We start from the raw sequence: 16,456 nt of genomic DNA, 5'->3' as shown, positions 1-16,456 counted from the left end.
TGGACTTCAAAGCTTCTCCTCCACAAGGGAGATTTCATCTTTCAAGGTTATCAGCAAACCAAATAAAGAAAGAGGCTTTTCTTCACTGTGTACAAGACCTCCTAGTAATGGGGGTGATCCACCCAGTTCCGCGGACGGAACAAGGGCAAGGATTTTACTCAAATCTGTTTGTGGTTCCCAAGAGAGAGGGAACCTTCAGACCAATCTTGGACCTAAAAATCTTAAACAAATTCCTAAGAGTTCCATCATTCAAAATGGAAACTATTCGAACCATCCTACCCATGATCCAAGAGGGTCAGTATATGACCACAGTGGACTTAAAGGATGCCTACCTTCACATACCGATTCACAAAGATCATTATCGGTACCTAAGATTTGCCTTTCTAGACGGGCATTACCAGTTTGTAGCTCTTCCCTTCGGGTTAGCTACGGCCCCGAGAATCTTTACAAAGGTTCTGGGCTCACTTCTGGCGGTGCTAAGACCGCGAGGCATAGCGGTGGCTCCGTATCTAGAGGACATTCTGATACAAGCGTCAAGTTTTCAAATTGCCAAGTCTCATACAGAGATAGTTCTGGCATTTCTGAGGTCGCATGGGTGGAAGTTGAACGTGGAAAAGAGTTCTCTATTACCACTCACAAGGGTTCCCTTCCTAGGGACTCTTATAGATTCTATAGAGATGAAAATTTACCTGACGGAGTCCAGGTTATCAAAACTGCTAAATCCTTCATTCCATTCCACACCCGTCAGTAGCTCAGTGCATGGAAGTAATCGGCTTAATGGTAGCGGCAATGGACATAATTCCATTTGCACGCCTACATCTCAGACCGCTGCAATTATGCATGCTAAGTCAGTGGAATGGGGATTACTCAAATTTGTCCCCTTGACTAAATCTGGATCAAGAGACCAGAGATTCTCTTCTCTGGTGGCTTTCTCGGGTCCATTTGTCCAAAGGGATGACCTTTCGCAGGCCAGATTGGACGATTGTAACAACAGATGCCAGCCTTCTAGGTTGGGGCGCAGTCTGGAACTCCCTGAAGGCTCAGGGATCGTGGACTCAGGAGGAGAAACTCCTCCCAATAAATATTCTGGAGTTAAGAGCAATATTCAATGCTCTTCTAGCTTGGCCTCAGTTAGCAACACTGAGGTTCATCAGATTTCAGTCGGACAATATCACGACTGTGGCTTACATCAACCATCAAGGGGGAGCCAGGAGTTCCCTAGCGATGTTAGAAGTCTCCAAGATAATTCGCTGGGCAGAGTCTCACTCTTGCCACCTGTCAGCGATTTACATCCCAGGCGTGGAGAACTGGGAGGCGGATTTTCTAAGTCGCCAGACTTTTCATCCGGGGGAGTGGGAACTTCATCCGGAGGTCTTTGCTCAACTGATTCATCGTTGGGGCAAACCAGAACTGGATCTCATGGCGTCTCGCCAGAACGCCAAGCTTCCTTGTTACGGATCCAGGTCCAGGGACCCGGGAGCGGTGCTGATAGATGCTCTAGCAGCCCCTTGGGTTTTCAACATGGCTTATGTGTTTCCACCATTTCCGCTACTTCCTCGACCGATTGCCAAGATCAAACAGGAAAGAGCATCTGTGATTCTGATAGCGCCTGCGTGGCCACGCAGGACCTGGTATGCAGACCTAGTGGACATGTCGTCCTGTCCACCATGGTCTCTGCCTCTGAGGCAGGACCTTCTAATACAGGGTCCTTTCAACCATCCAAATCTAATTTCTCTGAGGCTGACTGCATGGAGATTGAACGCTTGATCCTATCAAAGCGTGGCTTCTCGGAGTCGGTTATTGATACCTTAATACAGGCTCGGAAACCTGTTACCAGAAAGATTTACCATAAGATATTGCGTAAATATTTATATTGGTGCGAATCCAAGAGTTACTCATGGAGTAAAGTTAGGATTCCTAGGATATTGTCTTTTCTACAAGAGGGTTTAGAAAAGGACTTATCTGCTAGTTCGTTAAAGGGACAGATTTCTGCTCTATCTATCCTTTTACACAAACGTCTGGCAGAAGTTCCAGACGTTCAGGCTTTTTGTCAGGCTTTGGCTAGGATTAAGCCTGTGTTTAAGACTGTTGCTCCGCCGTGGAGCTTAAACTTAGTTCTTAACGTTCTTCAAGGTGTTCCATTTGAACCCCTTCATTCCATTGATATCAAGCTGTTATCTTGGATAGTTCTGTTTTTGATGGCTATTTCCTCGGCTCGAAGAGTCTCTGAGTTATCTGCCTTACATTGTGATTCTCCTTATCTGATTTTTCATTCAGACAAGGTAGTTCTGCGTACTAAACCTGGGTTCTTACCTAAGGTAGTCTCTAACAGGAATATCAATCAAGAGATTGTTGTTCCATCATTATGTCCTAACCCTTCTTCAAAGAAGGAACGACTTTTGCATAATCTGGACGTAGTCCATGCCCTGAAGTTCTATTTACAGGCAACTAAAGATTTTCGTCAAACGTCTTCCCTGTTTGTCGTTTATTCTGGTCAGAGGAGAGGTCAAAAAGCTTCGGCTACCTCTCTCTCCTTTTGGCTTCGTAGCATAATACGTTTAGCCTATGAGACTGCTGGACAGCAGCCTCCTGAAAGAATTACAGCTCATTCCACTAGAGCTGTGGCTTCCTCCTGGGCCTTTAAGAATGAGGCCTCTGTTGAACAGATTTGCAAGGCTGCGCTTCATACCTTTTCAAAATTTTACAAATTTGACACTTTTGCTTCTTCGGAGGCTGTTTTTGGGAGAAAGGTTCTACAGGCAGTGGTTCCTTCCGTTTAAAGTTCCTGCCTTGTCCCTCCCATCATCCGTGTACTTTAGCTTTGGTATTGGTATCCCATAAGTAATGGATGACCCGTGGACTGAATACACTTAACAAGAGAAAACATAATTTATGCTTACCTGATAAATTTATTTCTCTTGTAGTGTTTTCAGTCCACGGCCCGCCCTGTCTTCTTTGAGGCAGATCTAAATTTTAATTAAAACTCCAGTCACCACTGCACCCTATGGTTTCTCCTTTCTTGTCTTGTTTCGGTCGAATGACTGGATATGACATGTGAGGGGAGGAGCTATATAGCAGCTCTGCTTGGGTGATCCTCTTGCAACTTCCTGTTGGGAAGGGAATATATCCCATAAGTAATGGATGACCCGTGGACTGAATACACTACAAGAGAAATAAATTTATCAGGTAAGCATAAATTATGTTTTCTCTTGTGGTGTATCCAGTCCACGGCCCGCCCTGTCATTTTAAGGCAGGTGTTTTTTATTTTTAAACTACAGTCACCACTGCACCCTATAGTTTCTCCTTTCTCTTGCTTGTCTTCGGTCGAATGACTGGTAGTGGCAGTTAGGGGAGGAGCTATATAGACAGCTCTGCTGTGGGTGATCCTCTTGCAGCTTCCTGTTGGGAAGGAGAATATCCCACAAGTAATGGATGATCCGTGGACTGGATACACCACAAGAGAAATAAATGTATCAGGTAAGCATAAATTATGTTTTTATCACCAATTTTGCTTTGTTCTCTTGGTATTCTTAGTTGAAAGCTTAATCTAGGAGATTCATTTGCTAATTTCTTAGACCTTGAAGGCCACCTCTTTTCACAATGCATTTGAACAGTTTTTCACCACTAGAGGGTGTTAGTTCACGTATTTCATATAGATAACACTTTGCTTGTGCACGTTAAGTTATCTGGGAGCAGACAGTGATTGGCTAAACTGCAAGTCTGTCAAAAGAACTGAAATAAAGGGGCAGTTTGCAAAGGCTTAGATCAAGATAATCACAGAGGTTAAAAGTATATTATTATAACTGTGTTGGTTATGCAAAACTGGGGAATGGCTAATAAAGGGATTATCTATCTTTTAAAACAATAAAAATTCTGGTGTAGACTGTCCCTTTAATCAGGAAATTGTTGTTCCTTCTTTTTGTCCTAATCCTTCTTCTCATAAGGAACGTCTTTTGCATATCTTGGATGTTGTGCGGGCTCTAAATTTTTACCTACAAGCTACTAAAGATTTTCAGCAATCTTATGCCCTGTTTGTGGTTTTCTCTGGAAAGCGTAAGGGTCAGAAGGCCACTTCTACTACCCTTTCCCTCTGGTTAAGAAGTATGATTTGTTTGGCTTATGAGACAGCTGCACAGTAGCCTCCTGAGAGAATGACGGCTCATTCCACTAGGGCTGTCTCCTCATCCTGGGCTTTCAAAAATGAAGCTTCTGTGGAACAGATTTGCAAGGCGGCAACATGGTCTTCTTTGCATACTTTTTCCAAATTCTACAAATTTGATACTTTTGCCTCGACTGAGGCCTCTTTTGGGAGAAAGTTTCTTCAAACGGTGGTGCCTTCTGTTTAGGTCCTCCTGCCTTGTTCTCTCTCCCTTTTCATTCCGTGTCCTCTAGCTTGGGTATTGGTTCCTACTAGTATTTGGAATGACATTGTGGACTCTCCATGCCATAGGAAAGAAAACAAAATGTATGCTTACCTGATCAATTTCTTTCTTTCCGGGCATGGAGAGTCCACAACCCCGCCCTCTTTTTAAATATAATTCAGCAGGTCTTTTTTTAGTAAACTTCAGGCACCTTTTTACCCTTGTGTTTCTTTTTTTTCCATTTTCCTTCAGCTGAATGACTGGGGATTATGAGTAAGGGAAGTTACACTTAACAGCTTTGTTGGGGTGCTCTTTGTCTCCTCCTGCTATCCAGGATTTGAATATTCCACTAGTAATTGGAATGACGTTGTGGACTCTCCATGCCCGGAAAGAAAGAAATTTATCAGGTAAGCATACATTTTGTTTTTATAAAGGATGTATTGACTTTATATGCTGCATACGTTTTGTTTTCATAAAGGATGTATTGACTTTATATGCTATCTATTCTTTCTTCATAGTATAGTATGAATTATTCTATTATTTCAGATGGCAGAGTTTTTAATAATAATGATTTTAAGTAAAGAATTGTCAATTTTTACTCCTTAGGGTAACATTCCTACAAGTGCAAATGGGGTCCTCCTGGAAAACAGCTCTTCAACTCATATTAGTGACACAAACCTCATGGTGCTTCAGAGACTGCAAAATGTAGAAGATATGATTACATCTAAAAATGTACAATCTGATTGGTTTAAAGTAGAGTTATCAAAAAAGGATGAAGAGATGTCTCAGAGAATAGAGGAAATAAAAACAATTTATGAGAGAGAACTCCATCAGCTAAAACAAGAAAATTATATGCTTCAAACAAAGGTACATAAAACTTTATGTGCTAGATCATTAAAGTATGAATGGGTAATGGCAAGTTTATTCTTCACCATAAATAACCGTGAGTAAAATAATTCATAGTGCAGCACATTCATGCATGTAGACAACTCAAGACATTTTGTCTTAGTAGAAATTCAGTGTGAGTCTGGCTGTGGTTGAGTTATATACAAATGCATATGTTAATACTCAGGAGACTTAAGATTTAGGGGGTGTGCTGCTAGGTGTGCACTGGTACCCCTTCCGTATATGTAGCCGTCTGTGTCCCAAATCACTATGTATTTATAGTGTGAAAAAAATTGCGCTGAAGTACGTGTGAGGCTTAACGGTCTGTCAGATTCTGTGTGCGCTCATCTTGTTGTCGGCTAGGTCGGTCCACAGAAGCAGGTAAAACCCTTTTACCACGATAACTTACTCGGACGCTCCCACGGAGCCTGCTTCTATCCTGCTGCAAGCGAGTAACTCTCTCCCTTCCTCAACCTTCGGCGATGTCTGACGTCACACAAACTCGATCTCACCCGGTCTCCAGCCTCCCCGTTCCTAGGTCTCCTGAGCCCTGAACCGTTTGCTAGAATGCCTGTGCTCACCTTCCCCAGTGATAATTGAAGGTAGATAACAAACGGGAGCACCAGGCTTAGGGGCATATGTATCAAGCTCCGAATGGAGCTTGATGCCCCGTGTTTCTGGCGAGGCTGCAGGCTCGCCAGAAACAGCAGTTATGAAGCAGCGGTCACAAAGACCGCAGCTCCATAACCTGTCCGCCTGCTCTGAGCAAGCGGACAGACATCACCACAATACAACCCGATCGAGTACGATCGGGTTGATTGACACCCCCCCCTGCTGGTGGTCTATTGGCCGTTAGTCTGCAGGGGGCGGCGTTGCACCAGCAGCTCTTGTGAGCTGCTGGTGCAATGCTGAATACGGCAAGCGTATTGCTCTCCGTATTCAGCAAGGTCTGGCGGACCTGATCTGCAGTGTCGGATCAGGTCCGCCAGACCTTGATACATATGCCCCTTAGTACGTGATATAAAATTCAAATTTATTTCATATATTTTTAAAAGCAATACAACATGTTAGCCAAATTCGGAGGGTATATGGCGAGTTAATCTATTTTTTGGGGGGTTCAAATAACAATTAGACAGTTTGTTCCTTTCTTATTTATATAGTTTAAATGAGTTCTGTTAGAGACCTGCAGTATGCGGATATCAAGTGATACAATGTTTAAAAGAAAAGCTTCCTGTATGTGTGCTAAGACCTACCCATGCATAAAGCTTAATAGGAATTATCTAATTCAGTTTCCCCAATGTATGATAATGTATCCTTTAATACTGCTCTACACGCTATACGCAAAGTATCTCTCTAAAGGTTTGATACGTATAATATAATAATAATAATAAAACTCCTTTGCAATTCAAGCTCACGGTAACACACTTGTCTTATTCTTACATCGTTCAGAACATCATTTTGTCCTATATGTACATATGATTCATTTGATTGATTCACATATGTAGTGTGTAACTAGGTATTATTACAGGCTAAAGAATAACCGTTAATACATGGTACTATTATTGGTTGAGAAATATGTATATTGTGTATATATTGCTTGATACAAAATTATGATATATATACACAAAGTTATGGTATATGTAATAACGGTAATGGTAAAGGTGTTAAAGAGGGTAACATGCAAAGGTTAAGACTGAGATTCATAGTTGACACTTGTTTAAACAAAGTTAAACTAAATGGAAGTAACAGTATAGGCAAAATGCACATATGATGATATGCCAGCTGATTAGTGTTGCCAGTGGTTAATAACATTGAACTCTGAATTTAGTCCCTGCGGCATTCTTGTTTTTAGCCTATGAATCCAAAATAGTTATCTAAGTGCCAGTCTGGCATCCCTATTCCGCTTTCCTGTTTTGATTTGAACTGTCTCTATAATTGTTCATTTTAAATAATTAGGGCTTTCAGAGTGTTTGTTTTTAAAATGTTGTATTAAGGGAGTAAACAATGTTCCATGTTTAATATTATTGATATGCTCCCTAATCCGCTCTCTAACTTCTCTGAGACCTATGTAATGGACCTCACAGTGCGTACATGTCAGTAAATAAATAGCGTAATTTGCTCTACAATTATAGCACCTGTCATGGTCAAATCTTTCTCCTGTTTTTGTACTTATAAATGTGTTGCCCTCAGTGAGGAAACCACAAGCTACGCATGTTGTGTTGCTGCAACAGTATTTCTCCTGTTAAGTGTAGTCAGTCCACGGGTCATCCATTACTTATGGGATATTAACTCCTCCCTAACAGGAAGTGCAAGAGGATCACCCAAGCAGAGCTGCTATATAGCTCCTCCCCTCTACGTCATACCCAGTCATTCTCTTGCACCTAACTAATAGATAGGATGTGTGAGAGGACTGTGGTTATTAAAATTAGTTTTTATTTCTTCAATCAAAAGTTTGTTATTTTAAACAGCACCGGAGTGTGTTGTTTTTTCTCAGGCAGCATTAGAAGAAGAATCTACCTGAGTTGTGTATGATCTTAGCGGACGTAACTAAGATCCATTTGCTGTTCTCGGCCATTCTGAGGAGCGAGGTAACTTCAGAACAGGGGACAGCGGGCAGGGTTCACCTGCAAGGAGGTATGTTGCAGTATATTATTTTCTAAGGAATGGAATTGACTGAGAAAATACTGCTAATACCGGTGTAATGTAAGTACAGCCTTAAATGCAGTAGTAGTAACTGGTATCAGGCTGATATGTGTGTATGCTTGCACTAAAGTATTTCTGGGGAATGGCACTTCACTAAGAAAATACTGTATATATATAACTTATAGCCTCTCTGCAGTGAAAGCGACTAGCAACAGGCTTTTTATTAACATCTCATATATTTATATTTAAAACGTTTACTGGCATGTTAATCGTTTTTTCTCTGAGGTATTTGGTGAAAATTTATTTGGGCATTATTTTCCACATGGCTGTCGTTTGTTTTGAATAAAATCAGTTTACTGAGCTTCCCCACTGTTGTAGTATGAGTGGGAGGGGCCTATTTTGGCGCTTTTACTGCGCAGTAAAAATTCAGTCACAAGTCTTCCTGTTCTCCCTGCATGATCCAGGACGTCTCTACAGAGCTCAGGGGTCTCCAAAACTAGTTTTGAGGGAGGTAATCACTCACAGCAGACCTGTGAGACTGTGCTTTGACTGTGATAAAAACGTATATATTTTATTGTTATCCGTTTTTTTTTTTTGGTATTAAGGGGTTTATCATCCATTTGCTAGTGGGTGCAATCCTTTGCTAAATTAATAAATTTAATGTGAAAATTTGGTTTCTATAACTAATCCGGTTCATGTTATTTCAACTGTGACAGTTTTTTGTGTGCTTCTTAAAGGCACAGTAACGTTTTTTATATTGCTTGTAAATTTATTTGAAAAGTTTTTCCAAGCTTGCTGGTTTAATTGCTAGTTTGTTTAAACATGTCTGACACAGAGGAATCTCTTTGTGCAATATGTTCAAAGGCCAATGTGGAGCCCAATAGAAATTTGTGTACTAATTGCATTGATGCTACTTTAAGTAAAAGCCAATCTGTACATGTAAAGAAAATTTCACCAGACAACGAGGGGGAAGTTATGCCGACTAACTCTCCTCACGTGTCAGTACCTGCATCTCCCGCTCAGGAGGTGCGTGATATTGTAACGCCAAGTACATCAGGGCGGCCATTACAAATCACCTTGCAAGACATGGCTAATGTTATGACTGAAGTTTTATCTAAATTGCCAGAACTTAGGGGTAAACGCGACCACTCTGGAGTAAGAACAGAGTGCGCTGAAAATACTAGGGCCATGTCTGATACTGCGTCACAATTTGCAGAACATGAAGACGGAGAGCTTCATTCTGTGGGTGACGGGTCTGATCCAAATAAACTGGATTCAGACATTTCAAATTTTAAATTTAAGCTTGAGAACCTCCGTGTGTTACTAGGGGAGGTATTAGCGGCTTTGAATGATTGTAACACGGTTGCAATCCCAGAGAAAATATGTAGGCTGGATAAATATTTTGCGGTACCGACGTGTACTGACGTTTTTCCTATACCTAAAAGGCTTACAGAAATTGTTAACAAGGAGTGGGATAGACCCGGTGTGCCTTTCTCACCCCCTCCTATATTTAGAAAAATGTTTCCAATAGACGCCACCACACGGGACTTATGGCAGACGGTCCCTAAGGTGGAGGGAGCAGTTTCTACTTTAGCTAAGCGTACCACTATCCCGGTGGAGGATAGCTGCGCTTTTTCAGATCCAATGGATAAAAAGTTAGAGGGTTACCTTAAGAAAATGTTTGTTCAACAAGGTTTTATATTGCAACCCCTCGCATGCATTGCGCCTGTCACGGCTGCGGCGGCATTCTGGTTTGAGTCTCTGGAAGAGACCATTAGCTCAGCTACATTGGATGAGATTACAGACAAGCTTAGAGTCCTTAGGCTAGCTAATTCATTTATTTCTGATGCCGTAGTACATTTAACTAAACTTATGGCTAAGAACTCCGGATTCGCCATTCAGGCGCGCAGAGCGCTGTGGCTTAAATCCTGGTCAGCTGATGTGACTTCTAAATCTAAATTGCTTAACATACCTTTCAAGGGGCAGACCTTATTCGGGCCCGGTTTGAAAGAAATTATCGCTGACATTACTGGAGGTAAGGGACATGCCCTACCTCAAGACAGAGCCAAACCAAGGGCTAGACAGTCTAATTTTCGTGCCTTTCGCAACTTCAAGGCAGGAGCAGCATCAACTTCCTCCGCTCCAAAACAGGAAGGTACTGTTGCTCGCTACAGACAGGGCTGGAAACCTAACCAGACCTGGAACAAGGGCAAGCAGGCCAGAAAACCTGCTGCTGCCCCTAAGACAGCATGAAGTGAGGGCCCCCGATCCGGAAACGGATCTAGTGGGGGGCAGACTTTCTCTCTTCGCCCAGGCTTGGGCAAGAGATGTCCAGGATCCCTGGGCGTTAGAGATCATATCTCAGGGATATCTTCTGGACTTCAAAGCTTCTCCTCCAAAAGGGAGATTTCATCTTTCAAGGTTGTCAACAAACCAGATAAAGAAAGAGGCGTTTCTACGCTGTGTACAAGATCTTTTACTAATGGGAGTGATCCACCCGGTTCCGTGGTCGGAACACGGACAAGGGTTTTACTCAAATCTGTTTGTGGTTCCCAAGAAAGAAGGAACCTTCAGACCAATCTTGGACTTAAAGATCCTAAACAAATTCCTAAGAGTTCCATCGTTCAAAATGGAAACTATTCGGACAATCTTACCCATGATCCAAAAGTGTCAGTACATGACCACAGTGGATTTAAAGGATGCGTACCTTCACATACCGATTCACAAGGATCATTACCGGTATCTAAGGTTTGCCTTTCTAGACAGGCATTACCAGTTTGTAGCTCTTCCCTTCGGGTTAGCTACTGCTCCAAGAATCTTCACAAAGGTTCTGGGTTCTCTTCTGGCGGTACTAAGACCGCGAGGAATATCGGTAGCTCCGTACCTAGACGACATTCTGATACAAGCATCAAGTTTCCAAGCTGCCAAGTCTCATACAGAGTTAGTACTGGCATTTCTAAGGTCACATGGGTGGAAGGTGAACGAAGGAAAGAGTTCTCTATTGCCACTCACAAGAGTTCCCTTCTTAGGGACTCTTATAGATTCGGTAGAAATGAAAATTTACCTGACAGAGGACAGGTTAACAAAACTCCTAAATGCTTGCCGTGTCCTTCATTCCATTCCACACCCGTCAGTGGCTCAATGCATGGAGGTAATCGGTTTAATGGTAGCAGCAATGGACATAGTTCCCTTTGCACGCCTGCATCTCAGACCACTGCAGTTGTGCATGCTAAGTCAGTGGAATGGGGATTACTCAGATTTGTCCCCTATGCTGAATCTGGATCAGGAGACCAGAAATTCTCTTCTATGGTGGCTCTCTCGGCCACACCTGTCCAAGGGGATGCCCTTCAGCAGACCAGATTGGACGATTGTAACAACAGACGCCAGCCTGCTAGGTTGGGGCGCTGTCTGGAATTCCCTGAAGTCTCAGGGATCATGGACTCAGGAGGAGAGTCTCCTTCCCATAAACATTCTGGAATTAAGAGCAGTTTTCAATGCCCTTCTAGCTTGGCCTCAGCTAGCATCTCTGAGGTTCATCAGATTTCAGTCGGACAACATCACGACTGTGGCTTACATCAACCATCAAGGAGGGACAAGGAGTTCCCTAGCGATGATGGAAGTCTCAAAGATAATTCTCTGGGCAGAGTCTCATTCTTGCCACCTATCAGCGATCCACATCCCAGGCGTGGAGAACTGGGAGGCGGATTTCCTAAGTCGCCAGACTTTTCATCCGGGGGAGTGGGAACTTCATCCGGAGGTCTTTGCCCAAATACTTCGGCATTGGGGCAAACCAGATATGGATCTCATGGCGTCTCGCCAGAACGCCAAGCTTCCTTGTTACGGGTCCAGGTCCAGGGACCCGGGAGCGGTTCTGATAGATGCTCTGACAGCACCTTGGAACTTCAAGATGGCTTATGTGTTTCCACCCTTCCCAATGCTTCCTCGATTGATTGCCAGGATCAAACAGGAGAGAGCATCAGTGATTCTAATAGCGCCTGCGTGGCCACGCAGGACCTGGTATGCAGATCTAGTGGACATGTCGTCCTGTCCACCATGGTCTCTGCCTCTGAGACAGGACCTTCTAATTCAGGGTCCTTTCAAACATCAAAATCTAATTTCTCTGAAGCTGACTGCATGGAGATTGAACGCTTGATTTTATCAAAGCGTGGATTTTCGGAGTCAGTAATTGATACCTTAATACAGGCTAGGAAACCTGTTACCAGGAAAATTTACCATAAAATATGGCGTAAATACTTACATTGGTGCGAATCCAAGAGTTACTCATGGAGTAAGGTTAGGATTCCTAGGATATTGTCTTTTCTACAAGAAGGTTTAGAAAAGGGTTTATCTGCTAGTTCTTTAAAGGGACAGATCTCAGCTCTGTCAATCCTTTTGCACAAACGTCTGTCAGAAGTTCCAGACGTTCAGGCCTTTTGTCAGGCTTTGGCCAGGATTAAGCCTGTGTTTAAGACTGTTGCTCCACCGTGGAGCTTAAACTTAGTTCTTAACGTTTTACAGGGTGTTCCGTTTGAACCCCTTCATTCCATTGATATCAAGCTGTTATCTTGGATAGTTCTGTTTTTAATGGCTATTTCCTCGGCTCGAAGAGTCTCTGAGTTATCGGCCTTACATTGTGATTCTCCTTATCTGATTTTTCATTCAGACAAGGTAGTTCTGCGTACTAAACCTGGGTTCTTAGCTAAGGTAGTCACTAACAGGAATATCAATCAAGAGATTGTTGTTCCTTCATTGTGTCCTAACCCTTCTTCAAAGAAGGAACGACTTCTACACAATCTGGACGTAGTCCGTGCCCTAAAATTTTATTTACAGGCAACTAAAGATTTTCGCCAAACTTCTTTCCTGTTTGTCGTTTATTCTGGACAGAGGAGAGGTCAGAAAGCTTCTGCTACCTCCCTCTCTTTCTGGCTTCGTAGCATAATACGTTTAGCCTATGAGACTGCTGGACAGCAGCCTCCTGAAAGAATTACAGCTCATTCCACTAGAGCTGTGGCTTCCACGTGGGCCTTTAAGAATGAGGCCTCTGTTGAACAGATTTGCAAGGCTGCAACTTGGTCTTCTCTTCATACTTTTTCCAAATTTTACAAATTTGACACTTTTGCTTCTTCTGAGGCTGTTTTTGGGAGAAAGGTTCTTCAGGCAGTGGTTCCTTCCGTGTAAAGATCCTGCCTGTCCCTCCCGTCATCCGTGTACTTTTAGCTTTGGTATTGGTATCCCATAAGTAATGGATGACCCGTGGACTGACTACACTTAACAGGAGAAAACATAATTTATGCTTACCTGATAAATTCCTTTCTCCTGTAGTGTAGTCAGTCCACGGCCCGCCCTGTTTTTTATGGCAGGTCTAAATTTTAAATTATACTCCAGTCACCACTGCACCCTATAGTTTCCCCTTTCTCGTTTGGTTTTCGGTCGAATGACTGGGTATGACGTAGAGGGGAGGAGCTATATAGCAGCTCTGCTTGGGTGATCCTCTTGCACTTCCTGTTAGGGAGGAGTTAATATCCCATAAGTAATGGATGACCCGTGGACTGACTACACTACAGGAGAAAAGAATTTATCAGGTAAGCATAAATTATGTTGTCCCTTTGAACCTTAGCCACAAGCTTGTTGTCTTTTCTATTTAAGTTAGTGGGAGCTACCTGTTTTCCTAGTGATCTTCCCTTTTTTTAAAGAGAATCTACATCCCTGTTTAACTGTGTTTACTAATTTGTCATCTGCCTGTAACAAAGGCAAATGTTTCTGTATGATTGCACAGATTTGGTGATATTGGTTGCTATATTGTGTCACAAAAGTTACTCGATCATCCTCTTTCTTTGAGAAGACTTGTGCTTTTTCTCTCAGTAATTCCTCCGTTTGTTTTGCCTACTAACGGCTAGATTATGAGTTGTGCGTTAAGGTAAAAAAGCAGCGTTAACAGGTCCTAACGCTGCTTTTTTACGCCCGCTGCTATTACGAGTCTTGCAGGTTTAGGGACACCGCACACTTCTTTGGCCTTACCGCAAAATGACTTACGTAAACTCTGTAAAGTCTTTTTTCTATGGGACTTCCATAACGCGGGTATTACGAGTCTGTCCTGGAAGGCCAAAAAGTGAGCGGTACACCCTCTACCTCCAAGATCCCTAACACATTCTAAAGTCATTAGTTAAGAGTTTTATGGTACAACGCGGTAGCATAAAACTCATAACTAAAGTGCTAAAAAGTACACTAACACCCATAAACTACCTATTAACCCCTAAACCGAGGCCCTCCCGCATCGCAAATACTAAAATAAATTTTTTAACCCCTAATCTGCCGCTCCGGACATCGCCACCACTATAATAAACATATTAACCCCTAAACAGCCGCACTCCCACCTCGCAAACACTAGTTAAATAATATTAAACCCTAATCTGCTATCCCTAACATCGCCGCCACCTACCTACATTTATTAACCCCTAATCTGCCGTCCCCAACGTCACCGCCACTATATTAAATGTATTAACCCCTAAATCTAAGTCTAACCCTAACACCCCCTAACTTAAATATAATTTAAATAAAACCTATAATTAACTAAATTATTCCTATTTAAAACTAAATACTTACCTATAAAATAAACCCTAAGCTAGCTACAATATAACTAATAGTTACATTGTATCTAGCTTAGGGTTTATTTTTATTTTACAGGCAAGTTTGTATTTATTTTAACTAGGTACAATAGTTATTAAATAGTTATTAACTATTTAATAACTACCTAGCTAAAATAAATACAAATTGACCTGTAAAATAAAACCTAACCTAAGTTATACTAACACCTAACACTACACTACAATTAAATAAATTAACTAAATTAAAAACAATTAAATAAATTAAATTAGCTAAATCACAAAAAAACACACATGATAGCAACCCCAAGATTTTAAAACCCCTCTTTATTCTACCCCACACAAAGTAGAGGACCCTTATTGGAAAAGTTCCAAAAAAGAGCAGAGCAAGACCTGAACACCCTAGCATATAGACAAAATAGCATTGACTAATTTGACAAAAGAAAAAAAGGAATTAACTGTGAGGAAACTAAGTAAGAACCAGGATATAGTGGTGAGGGCAGCGGACAAAGGAGGCTCCATAGTGATACTTGATAGAGCAGCCTTCATACAGGAGGCACATAGACAATTAAAAGACCGTAACCAATATATTGTACTGCAATCCGATCCTACTATAAAGTTTAAAAGACAACTAATGCATTTAATAGATAATGGGGTAGAGGAATTTTTTATAGACTAACAAATGAGAGATTTTTTGATAGTGGACAACCCAACTGTACCCACTATTAATCATTTACCCAAAATTCACAAAGGCATTGAAAACATGACAGGCAGACCCATGGTGAGCAGGATTGGTTCATTAACAGAACATCTATCCCAATGGCTTGATGAAATTCTGCAGCCGCCAGTGGCCAATCTTACCAGCTATCTAAAAGATACTAAACAACTCTTAAGAGAACTTGAATCTATCACATGGGACCCAGAGTTTGGTTGACTCACAATAGATGTCCAAGCATTATATTCTTCAATCCCGCACACTATGGGTCTTAAAGCTATAGAATTCTTCCTGACTAGAACAGAAGGCTACAATCAAACGCTTAGTCAATATATAGTTTGTGTAACCAAATTTCTCCTTACACACAATTTATTTTCATTTGAGGGGGTTTATTACCTCCAGGGATGTGGAACAGCTATGGGGGCGAACTTTGCCGCCTCCTACGCTAACCTCTTTATGGGGTGGTGGGAGCTGTCCCACATCTATGGACAACTAAACCCCCTCAAAGATAATATCATCTATTACCAGAGATTTATAGATGATCTTCTATGCATTTGAAAAGGTGACAAAAAAAGTGCAGAGCAATTTGTTATTATGCTCAACACTAATGAGGTAGGAATAAAATTCACATCAGAATTTGATGAAACAGATATTCACTACTTAGATGTGAAAATGAAAGACCTAAATAGTGGAGCTATTCATACAGAAGTTTTTTATAAACCTATTTCGGGGAACACTCTGCTCCTTGCATGCAGTAATCACCCCAAAAGGCTTTTAAATTTAGTCGCTAAAGGACAATTTATGTGACTTAGAAGGAATTGCACTACAATTGAGTCCTACACAAAGCATGCAAACACACTGACTAACAAACTCAGGGACAGAGGATATCCCTCTAAAACAATTGCTGCAGCTAGAGACTTAGGGCTCGCTTCCATTGAGTCGTTAAAAATGGAGCCGTAAGCTACTGAAGCGGCCAACAGCTAAAAGTAATTTACGGCTCCATTTTAGTACCAGGTTTCCATTGAAATATTTTGCTGATAGCGTGCAGTTGCTCTTTTCGTGTAGCTGTAAGTTAACGTTGTGTTAACGCTTCAATCTGATGTCGGATTTCTTGAAAATCAATTAGTTGCTAAGGTAACCCGACCTTACGCTATAGAATTTACGTTTAACGTCCGTGCTCCTTACCGGTGATCGCCTCTCAAGAAAAATAAAGATACACTTATCCATATTTTTAATAATCAAATACTATT

The 16,456-nt window shown here is 41.8% G+C and overlaps 1 protein-coding gene across 1 annotated transcript in view; it reads left to right on the top strand.

The window, feature by feature from the left end:
* CEP162 (centrosomal protein 162) overlaps positions 1–16,456 on the top strand; it is a 450,005-nt gene that overhangs the window by 198,189 nt on the left and 235,360 nt on the right. Inside the window, exon 15 of the mRNA XM_053710490.1 lies at positions 4,968–5,228. Coding sequence (XP_053566465.1) covers positions 4,968–5,228 — 261 coding nt within the window. The remainder of the gene's footprint in view (positions 1–4,967; positions 5,229–16,456) is intronic.

Source organism: Bombina bombina, chromosome 4 (genome assembly GCF_027579735.1).
Source record: "Bombina bombina isolate aBomBom1 chromosome 4, aBomBom1.pri, whole genome shotgun sequence".
NCBI classification, from domain to species: domain Eukaryota; kingdom Metazoa; phylum Chordata; class Amphibia; order Anura; family Bombinatoridae; genus Bombina; species Bombina bombina.
The sequence above is the reverse complement of the archived record's forward strand: the minus strand, read 5'-3'. Positions and strand labels throughout refer to the sequence as shown.